Source organism: Glandiceps talaboti, chromosome 6 (genome assembly GCF_964340395.1).
Source record: "Glandiceps talaboti chromosome 6, keGlaTala1.1, whole genome shotgun sequence".
NCBI classification, from domain to species: domain Eukaryota; kingdom Metazoa; phylum Hemichordata; class Enteropneusta; family Spengelidae; genus Glandiceps; species Glandiceps talaboti.
Genome location: NC_135554.1, coordinates 24,768,423 through 24,780,296, shown reverse-complemented (window position 1 = coordinate 24,780,296; position 11,874 = coordinate 24,768,423). Strand labels below are relative to the sequence as shown.

The following is an 11,874-nucleotide window of genomic DNA, read 5'->3' as shown; positions in this document are numbered from 1 at the left end:
TGCCCTTGCGGAAGGCATTCAGTTTACATCTGGTTAAAGACTAGTATTTAAAGAAAACATGCTTCAAAAGGTTTCAGCTGAAAAAAAGTGATAGACATAGAGCACTTTTCCGGTCACAGCACCATCTTGAGAACTTCCATAATTGGTTGAAATTACCATACTCAGCGTTTCGTGAAATTCTGATGACACACACTCCAACGTAGATCAATTTATTCACATATCTCCTTTGAGTGACTGAAAGACCACCAGGGACTGCAGTGTATGGTCTTGACGTCACTTTCCACAAGCAAGTAAAGGGATAGGATGATATTGACGCCCTCGGCGACGTATTTTTACAGTCTCAATATCTCTTTTGCTACACATTCTACATCTAAGTGATAAATCTGACACCGAAGCCGCTAAACAGTTATCGTTATACCGAGTTCTCTCACATCCACCGACGAGCCCGGGACTCTGAGTTTGGTGGAGGTTATTTCCAACCCTGCAGCCCTGGTTGTCTATAAAAAATAGATATATTTAGATGAACCTTTGTGGTTTGTTGTTGAGATGAACCTTTGTGAAAAGACTGCCTATGAGACAAGGACCAATTAGACATATTCTAGTGGGGATTTTAGAAACAAACAAAAACATCAGACATGCATGCACACACACACACACACACACACACACACACACATACACTATCTCTCTCTCACTCTCTCCCCTCGCCCCTACTCCCTCCTCCCCTCTGTCTGTCTATCTATCTATCTGTCTGTCTGTCTGTCTGTCTGTCTGTCTGTCTGTCTGTCTGTCTGTCTGTCTGTCTGTCTGTCTGTCTGTCTGTCTGTCTGTTTCCGATAACCCTAGTTTAAGCCCTCGACCCAAAACATTTTATTGCATGCAAACAGGTAAAATAGTAACAATTTACTTCTATATCCGTGTACACTTTCATCTGTGGTTACTTTTCCAGTATTCCAGAGAGCAACTAGGTCTTTTTAGACTATAACAGTATAGTCCAACGGGCTTGTCTACGTAACTATAATAACTGTCTTCATTTACTGTTGTTACATCCTATCAAACTCTCATGGAAGTAATGTGACCGACGAGTTTCTTATCATGGGGTCGAAGTATTTTTTTTTTAATGTAAAAGAAGAAGAAAATAAAATTCCGACCATTGTTTTTATTTTGTTTTTTTGTGGTCTCTATTCTTAGCTCAAAAAGTTAATTAGTGTCGGTATGAACAATCGGAGATTTATACATGTATAAACATGACACTGTGGCCAATGCAATTTTGGGAACACTAATTATGCCACACCTGAACGTACACGCACTAAGAGTTCGCAGTGGACTATTCTATTTGTGAAGGGGTAGGGCCCGATAGGACCTTGAAACCAGACTAAGCAAAAAACCAAAAACATGAACACAGCATTCTCGCAAACCAAAGCTGCTATTTCTTCCGCGACACTGCGAATTAACGACGTTAAGACGAAAGTAAAGTGTCAGTGCTACTGATACCTTGGTAATTATTAGGTAGGTTAGTTTTTGTGAGGAAAGAAAGAATGGTTTTATTCAGTCAAAGAGAGTGAATATTCAGTAGGAAAAGAAAACTAAACACTATTATCTTTATTGATTCAAATAACCAGGGAAAGAGAGAAAACAACAGACATTCCATCATAAAATAATCAAATTGTCGATCTTATGCTCCCTGTGATCCATCGGCAGCTAACCATAATAACCTGTTGGAAAATAAAACTATCGGCTGTCGGAGATCATGTAGCCATATTACTTGCATGAAACAGTTACAAATTGAATTTAGCACTTCATATTTCACAACCGAGTGTTGATTAATTCATTCGGCAACGTAGGGCTGTATTGTTCTTACAGTTGCCCCTCAGGCAATGGTATGGCCCTATCCATATATTCAGTGATAGAATAGTCCACGGGATCTCCATAGGGATGTTATAATATATTACACGATTCAAAATGCGTTAATTACACAACGTAGTGACTGTAAATCAACACAGCCCACAGTTGTGCAGTACATATACACCACTCACACTAACCATGGATGTATTCACTAATACATCCATGCACTAACTCATCTCAATTCTCGCGATACACGTGCATAGATGGAGAAAAGAAGGACATCATGTATCCGGACATTTTGTTGACTGCGGGTTAAATCCCTGCAACCATAGACGTTGGAGTGAGAACGTCAATGCTGCCACTTCTATTGTCCCTGTTCAGCATCACAGACTGTGACTTCATACTGGATTTCTGTCGCTTTACACTTTCTTTGATTGAGTAACTCAATTCACAGTCCTTTGCCGTCATGGTCTACCGATGGATCTAGAAACAAGAAGATTGTGGTAGCTAGGTGCACGTCATCCGAGTCGAAGCATAAATAAGGAGCCAGCAATTTACTGTGCATTTACCGGGATCCGGATCACAATAACCTTCTGGTTGACTGTTCCAATTGTATACTGCGACATGTTGCGTATGTACTACCAAGTTCAATCTGTGTCCTTTTGTTTTGGACGTCTAGCAGATACTTACTCAGTGGAGTGAAGTTAATTCCAGTATCTTTGACCAAAGAAATACTGCTTTGTGGACATGTATAGCCAAGTTCAATGACAACGGAAACATTCTAGCGCCATTTGGTTCAACGGAGTTGGGATTTTGTGAATATGTACATCGAAGGAAGGTGGGGTGTGCCAAATAAAAAGTGTCGTTAAAGGAAACCTAATTGCTTGCTTACGTAACTGTGTCTCACGTACAGTTACTACACAAAATCAAGATGATTCTTCAAGACAATTGTATGGGAGAACAACGGGGAATTGTACTTATAATTCTCATGTCAATTGTAACAATGGTCTCATGCCATCCCCAGTGTTTGGACTACCTTCCACCTTTCGCTAAAAACCAGGAACTAGCATTTTGCACTGACTATTCAACTTTTGGTTGTTGCGCCACTGTACATGAGGATAAAATCAAAGAAAACTACGACAAAACGCTTCAGAGCATCAACGCTGCTGGGCATATATCGAAGAGATGTCAGAATTTTATGAAGACAATTTACTGTCAGGAATGTTCACCATACTCTTCTCATTTATTTGACACGGAAGTAAATCAAGAGAAGGCAGTGTTTCCTGGACTCTGTCTGGGTTACTGTTTAGAGTTTTATGAGGATTGTAGTCATGTCATAGAATTCATGACGGATGACGAATCAGTCATCTCAACAGCGAGGGAATCAGGGTCCGCTTTCTGTGAATACATCCGGGCCGCCGATGAAGATTACTGCTACCCAGACATTTTAAATGATGATGTTCTTGGCGAGCAACTCACGATTGCTGTTGACAACAAAGACGGCTGTCTCTGCGTTGAAGAATTTGCCGGGGAATTAGAGATGCCTATATTTGCTATCCATGCCGGTGACGGGTCACATAGACTTTTTGTCGGGGAACAAAAGGGAATTGTCCACGTATACTATAAAAATGGGACCGAAGCAGATGAACCTTTCCTGGACATGGAAAACAAGCTAGTGACTTCAGATGCACGTGCACAAGGTGACGAACGGGGTCTTATGGGTCTTGCTTTTCACCCAAACTTCAAAGAGAACGGTCGGATATTTGTGAGTTATGTCAACGGCACCCGGAATCCTATAATTAAGCAGGACACAGAAATAACCCTGACAGTTAGCGAAATGAGAATTTCTGAAGGTGATGAAAACAAGGTAGATAGTGATTTTGAACGCATATTGTTGGTTATCGAAGAACCAGGCGCTACACATAATGATGGGCAATTGCTATTCGGTCCAATCGATGGATTCATGTATATATTTCTTGGCGATGGTGGGAGTCTTGGTTCTAGGATTGCTCCCCTGGGAGATCCTTGGGGTCTAAGAGGAAACGGTCAAAATTTGTAAGTGTGAGTTTCATTTCAATGAGTGATCTTAGAACTAAACGCCCTGTCGTAATGTCAGTGCATGAGATGTGGCTTGGCCGGATATATAGTGATGGGTGGCATGGTGATAGTAGTAGTAGTAGTAGTAGTAGTAGTAGTAGTAGTGGTAGTGGTAGTGGTGGTGGTGGTGGTGGTGGTAGTAGTAGTAGTAGTAGTAGTGGTAGTAGTAGTGGTAGTAGTAGTGGTAGCAGTAGTAGTAGTAGTAGTAGTAGTAGTAATGCGATGGTATGCATGGTGATTTCCATATTAGCAAAATTGGAATGGTGATGGTAATATGGTTGTAATATTATAATTCTAAACAGTACTTACAACTCTCTACTTTGATAATGAGCCATTTACTGGATGTTATATCATGATCCATAACAACCTTCCCCATATACCCCACCAAAGCCCTCAGATCGTATATTAATTGACTAAACATACAATAAATCAACAACTGATACTTATACCGTTTCTATTCACTTGCAATTCATAGAACAAGTTTCCAGGGATCTGTTTTACGAATTGACATAGACATCGAAACTGATGGAAAACCCTACGGTATACCAGAAGATAACCCTTTTGTTGATACACCCGACGCTCTCCCGGAAATCTTCGCCTATGGCTTCCGTAGTTTGTGGCGAAGCTCCGTCGACAGGGGGGACAGAAAAACTGGCGAGGATAGAGGACGGATATTCTGTGGCGATGTTGGACAGAAACGTTATGAAGAGATTGACATTGTTGTAAAAGGTGGAAATTATGGATGGAGGGGTAAAGAAGGGTATGCTTGTAACGACTTTGAAATATGTACAAATGGCTCCCTAGGTGAGTGTTATTTATTATAGACGTTGGCGATATTTAATTAAATTTTGTATCTTTTCCGAGGCCATGTTATCGGAAACACACATTTTTTTCTTCGCTTAACTAAACTGATGACGATTGCATGATTTTTTTCTCAACAGGGGAGGACATGTTACCTATACATGTGTATAATCACACGGTTGGCAAGGCTGTTATCGGTGGATATGTTTATCGTGGTTGTCAATCACCCAACCTCCATGGAAAATATATATTTGGTGATTATGCATTTGGGTAGGTAAACGTTTTTTTTCTTACGCTGGTTTATAACATATATGGCATTAACATTCATAAATGAAACAGTAGTCTTGAAAAGGAAACATATTTGACTGTATGTACTACCAATTCACCATTCACGCGTTGATTTGCGTTTATCCACAGGTGATGCGACGCTGTTCACAATGTGCGATATTACAAGTAGGTGATTGAATGTAACATTTTTTGTTTTTAAAATCCGTTCCAGTTGCAGTTAGTACGTGAGGTCCCCTATCATCAATTACTTGTGTTGAAATACATATATTTATATTTTGTCTTCTTTATTTTTATCAATATTCTCTGATAATAGCAAGTTGTTTACGTTGACTGAGAACAAGACAAGTGGTGAATGGCAATCAAATGATATATGTATGGGTGATAAAATTATTTGTAACAATGGTCTGAATGGAACCTATCCAAGGTATCTACTGTCATTTGGAGAAGACGAATCAGGTACACACAATAATGATGTGATATGATATGGTATGATATGATATGATATGATATGATATGATATGATATGATATTATGTATGATATGGTATGATACATGATATGATATCATGTGATATGATGACATATGATGATATGATATGATATGATATGATATGATATATGATATGATATGGTATGGTGTGATATGATATATGATATGACATGGTGCGATATGATATGGTATATGATATGATATGATAATTATATATAATCCCACAAATCAATGTTAGTGTGACGTGACAATGTATGATATGATATGATATATGACATGGTATATATGATATGATATGATATGATGTAATATATGATATGATATATGATATGATATAAGATATGATATGATATATGATATGATACTATGAAATTATGATATGATATATGACATGATATAAGAGATATGATATATGATATGATACGATGTAACATATGATGATATATGATATGATATATGGTATGATATGATAGTTTAATTCAGATTTTATTTTAAGTATTTTCACTTGAGTAAAATGTTTATAAACTCAGCATGTACCACTTGAAACAGGGATACCTTAAATTTAAGTTTGTGTGCCTTCTGAACATAGCTTATTCTCTTCAAATATGGATAACCGAACACCAATATCTTTTCGAAGATTGAATGCAATGTATTTATCAATGGTTTCTTTAAATGTTCTAAACTGTATCAGGTGAATTGTATATTTTGTCAACGACCAGAGCTTGGCACGGTACACTTGGAGGACAAGTCTTAAGGCTAGTAGACCCTTCAAGGTATGAACTTCCCTCAATACAAGTATTAAATAGTTTTTCACCAAATCAACAAGTGTTAGAACGATTTGGTTTGTGACTCAATAGGGGTACAGAGGCGGACAAAAACAAATAAACTGGTGCGAGGGGGGGGGGGGCACAGTTAGAGAGAATAGAGACAAAGAGAGTGAGATACAGTCCGCCGGAAACTGGGGCAATTGGCAAAACCAGAAAAGGAAATATACCCACAATGTTGTATTTATACCTTAGAGAAATATATTCTGAATGCTGATTTGGAAGAAGAGGTACATATAGTATACTTTTCCCTATTAACCGACGTATTTTGGAGTTTACGTTAACGTTGTTATTATTAGTCATTGATATGTTTTCACAAAACCCGGTTTTTGTCATATCATTTACAGGCGTGGAAATCCGGCGGATTGTCTAGACTTAAACACAGGTACATGAATACATATTATGCATCTTGCTGAAATGTTAGCGATTGTCGTATCAGTGTCAGAGAGAAAGAGAGAGAGAGAAAGAGAGAGAGAGAGAGAGAGAGAGAGAGAGAGAGAGAGAGAGAGAGAGAGAGAGAGAGAGAGAGAGAGAGAGAGAGAGAGAGAGAGAGAGAGAGAGAGAGAGGGGAAGAGAAATAGGGAGGGAGGGGGAGGAGGAAAGGGATAACATTTAGTTACAATTATGCAAATTTCATATAGTCTTCTTCTGATACTGAAATTCAATGACAACGAGATGCTCGCAATGCATAATGTTCAACCTATTCATATTGTACACTCAGTCTGTATGCGTGCACCTCAAAACAAATGGTTATGGTTTTTTTCTTTGGAGACATCCTCGAAGTTTGTTTACAGCTCTGCAGCAGAAGAACTAACTGTGCAATATGTCAATCACAATTTCAACGTTAATATATCTTCTCAACTTACTCCTATAACTAGTATGTTCGATTTACAACAAAATGTACACTTGAGCAACGATGCACAATCACAAATACAGTGTTAACCTTTTCGTTCTCAACTCAAGTTACCCTGGACACTATTATGGTAGATTCCAGACTCATGTTTACTTTTTTCCTTTCTCCACAGGCTCAAGGCTAGCAGCGAATATCTTCTTTGTGATGCCCATGCTGGTAATAGGTAGACTAGTTGGATTTATCAGCGCCCTCATCTGACTATGCTAATTATATTGTACATGTTCATATGAATAATTATTTTACAAGTACATTTACAAATATTTACAAATCATTCTTTATTACAATAACATTTTTACACATAAAGTAGACTTTTTTGCAATCATTGAGCTAAAACACGAACTTCTTCTGTATTGCCACTGTTTTTTTCCAGTGGTATCACACAGTAAAGTTTTATGAATTAAATTCTAAAATAAATACCCACTTCCGTATTACCATTTCCAGTCACATCACAGATATTTAATATTATCCGCCCGTGGAGCAACCGATGAGGGCGTATCGTACAAGGAACTTTGAGAACACTTTTTCTGAACGAACTTACACTTTCAGCTTCTTGCTCAGAATGAAGGTAAAGTGCAGATAATTTAGCAGAGTCGGTGATTATTGTACTTATATAGTGGAAAGTTTTCTGTTAACTAAGATAGACACAAAGTAAAACTATTGTTGCAACATGCTATGTTATTGAATGGACATTGGTTTAATTTACTCATGGTAGGGTGGCAGTTCTCATGACTACCATAAACTTGCATATTTTTGGAGACTTTGAGGTGGTTATATCCACAAAACAAAGGTACCGCTATCGCCAACGTGTACGTGTGTTATCTACCAAATCAAACAATATTTGTAGTTTTTTTTAAATATCAAATAAGCTGAAAGCTGGGTTTCCCCAGTAGTAAATGTATCACATTTCGTCTTTCGTCAATTCTTGAACAATTCGAGACATCAATTTTGGAATATTGTTGTTGCACAAATCAAGAAGACTTTGATGAACGCCTGGCATTGTCGTAAAACAACAAGCATGTCTCTTTGCGGCAATATTACGACAATTGTAACGGAGAAGTCTCCACCATTATTTTACGACGTTGCGCCAGCGGAAATACTATACTATATACTCTGTCTTGAGACCTGGGTAACATAACTGCAAAACGATGTACTACTAGTAGCAAAAATGATGTATGAATTTATAAATATTGAATTTATTGTTATTTACAATGGCGAGGAAAATCTGTCGCTTCATTGTATAGCGATAGAATATTCCAAGACAAATTTTATAACAATAACTATACCTTGTGATATGTAAAATTTTAAATTTTGAAAATTAGATTTTACCGGATTTACAACTACAAGTTTACAATTACACTTTTTTTTCTTTTACTATGGAATCAATGTAGAGTCAGATCGTTTATTGTTTTGATCTCAGCAATATCTTATCCATTTTTGTTCAACTCGGAAAACCTTCATATTTCCTGAATTTTGTGTTTAAAAAAGCTAAACATACAATTCAGAGACGACTTAAGCTTGTCCATTATTGACGTAAGCGATGACCAGTGTTGTTGTAATAAAAAAAAGAGTCATTCCGTCCGACATTGCTGTAGAACCACTTGTAGTTTCTGTAATATGAAAGAAATGTCAAATATATCAAACTAAGTATTATATAGAATTTAAAATAAACGAAATGCCCTCTATACAATCATTGCATTATACACGTTTATTTGACAGATGTAAATTAAACCATTGCAGATCATCTAGACGTATCACTCCTACCTTTTTATGTTTTGTATATTTTATCACAGTCTTATCTTCTATTGTATTGTATTGTATTGTATTGTATTGTATTGTATTGTATTGTATTGTATTGTATTGTATTACATTTATCTTTCGTATTGTATTGTACCTTTCTTATTGTAATGTTTTGTTCTGTATTGTATTGCATTGTATCTTTCGTGTTGTATTGTATTGCATTGTATTGTTCTGTATTGTATTGTATTGTGTCGTATTGTATTGTATTGTATTGTATTATATTGCGTATAATTTTATTTGTTGTAATGCAATATATTATATTGTACTGTACAGTATCATTGTATAATTTTGCATTGTATTGTAGATAGTATTGCAATGTATTGTATTGCACTGCGTTGCATTGTAAAATTTTACATTGTATTGTACTGTAATCTAGTCTAATCCAATCTAATCTAAGCTAATCTAAATACTTAAGCAATTGTATCAGTTTCTCTCTAATTCTTGATTGGATCCAATGCAAATATTATAATCCTGGTGGATAATCTTTTCGTACCTTTGACGATGTTAACTAATAATCTATTGTTCTTTACTTACCACAAGTTATATTACAATTCTTTTCATCGTTGCTGTTACCACAGTTGTCTTGACAATTGCATAGCAACGACGTATCTATGCAACGTAGGTTATTGCAATAGAAATTATCGGTGTTCATGCAAGTACCGTCCACAGCTGAAAGATAAAGCACTAATTGTTGAAGTCTTGTGTAGATATTTCAATCATAATATTTAGATGTGTATCATGGTGACATGATGATGGTTTGTTCAGTGATAGACTGTGTCTTGGTAAATTGGAATTATTATAAAGAGAATATTAAAAAAATCAATTCACATGAAAATCATTTTAACCGCGTTCGTGAAACGAGCGTTGACCATTTTCACTTAACTACTATTGACATGATGTGAAATATATAAAGTTTAAGAGAGAACAGATTCAAATTTAAGATCGATTTTGCTTAAAATCTTGCCACACATGTGTAACGTTTGTATATAATAACAAACATCATGTGACGATACAACTTTTTAAAATATCAAAAACCTTAAAGTCTGTAACCAAAAAAGAGAAGCTAATAATCAAATAATTTGTCTAACAAAACCAAGCAACTCAATTTAACACTTGATAAAGACATAAACCAGGTGAATTACCTTCATTGTATGACGTAAACATGAGAGAGAATCCTCTGTGAACATTTGCATAGTTAGTGACGAGTCTTAATGTGTATGACTGTCCTGGTGAGTTCAGCTCATATCGTGATATGTCGAGGCCACACGCAGTGACGACCAACATCTCGTACTCAATTTTTGTTCCATCGTATATTTGTAGATAATCGTAACACATACTAGGTCCTTCTTCAATATCAACCCATTCAAACTGTATAAAAAATATTAAATATGCATAAGAACGTAATTGTTAATCATGAATGAATATGAAATCGAATAATGAGATATTCCCCCACCATACATAATTTTCTTTCTCAAACCAATGCAAGTAAAATACGTGTGACCGAGCCGCTCTTGTCACTAGTTGATAAAGTATCACAAAGTGAAAGCAGTGGGAAGACTATCCTAAGTAAACGTCAGTCCTCTATTTCAGCGTAAATAACAGTAGAATCACGATCAAATATCATGTAATTGTAGTATAATTGTCTTCCGCACACTTAAAGTAGAAGTTAAGACTTCTTTCGATTCTAAAATGACCGACCCAATGATTGTCTCTAGTTGTATGTTCGTTGTCACGGTACAACTCTGGTTTGTCTATGTAACAAATCTCTTATAAGCTTCTGATAACGCCACTCAGTTAGGGTCACAACGATATCAATCCATGAATACTTGGATACTTGGATACAATACTCGGAAATCAGGATAATGACGAATTACAAGAATTGTCAAGGAAATCGCTGAATTTCAATTTTCACCGTAAAGGCTTGTCGTGACACGACATATAGGTATACCTGTAAATTGTAATAACTACTAGTATCAGACTTCTTCAAACCAGTTCTTTATACCAGATACAGTATATGTATAATTATATATATATATATATATATATATATATATATATAATGATAAATTCTTAAATTCTACAGTTGTGACACTATGAACTCGCACTAAAATTGCACTTATGGTGTGATGAAGTTAAACACATAAGTGTTAGAAATATGCAGGACACTTCTTTCGATTTGAATTGTGTCACCGGACATGACATGGCGTCTCATCATGAATACAGTTTTAAGTGTTTGCATTGTAAACCGACCTGTTGACCGCAGATAGCATCAACATCATTCAACTAAAACGGAGTACAACCTACATACCAGTAAACCGTCTCTGCGATGACATCGCCTAATTGCCATATGTATCAGGAATGATGAATGTGATACATAGCAGACTGTATTGTTACGAATCTACAAATAGTATATTGGTGATAGTCTTCCCGTCAATGGTCTATTCCGAGTATAGTCAGTCTACCGTCTATAGTTATAGCTAGACACTTTATAATGAACACAAGCACAGTGCAGTACAGGGCTAGATTTTGTTAAATTAATTTTTTAGACCTACTTCCAGCACGATGGTGTCATAGTTCGAGGGTGCCGTCAAAACAAGTGTACAGTCCAAATTATTGAGGTAGTACATAGCCCGTTGAGATTGTAATCTATCTCCTACATTGACGATTGTCTTTCCACAGTGTTCGTCCATGTAAACTAAAGAGAAAAGTTAACATACATTTACAGAAATGGGTTATTTTAATGTTTTAATATTCCATTCTCCTCTGATGTACGCACATGATGTAGAATATTATCATTATTATTTTTACGTTTGTCAAGTT

General features: G+C 36.3%; 1 protein-coding gene across 1 annotated transcript; it reads left to right on the top strand.

Annotated features, from left to right (window-relative positions):
* The first annotated feature begins 2,776 nt into the window (after nucleotides 1–2,776).
* LOC144437004 (HHIP-like protein 2) lies at nucleotides 2,777–7,424 on the top strand. The gene is made up of 6 exons (XM_078125871.1): nucleotides 2,777–3,900; nucleotides 4,418–4,746; nucleotides 4,884–5,013; nucleotides 5,345–5,487; nucleotides 6,212–6,293; nucleotides 7,370–7,424. The coding sequence occupies exons 1-6, from the start codon at nucleotides 2,777–2,779 to the stop codon at nucleotides 7,422–7,424; spliced, it is 1,863 nt and encodes a 620-aa protein (XP_077981997.1).
* The last annotated feature ends 4,450 nt before the right edge of the window (nucleotides 7,425–11,874 follow it).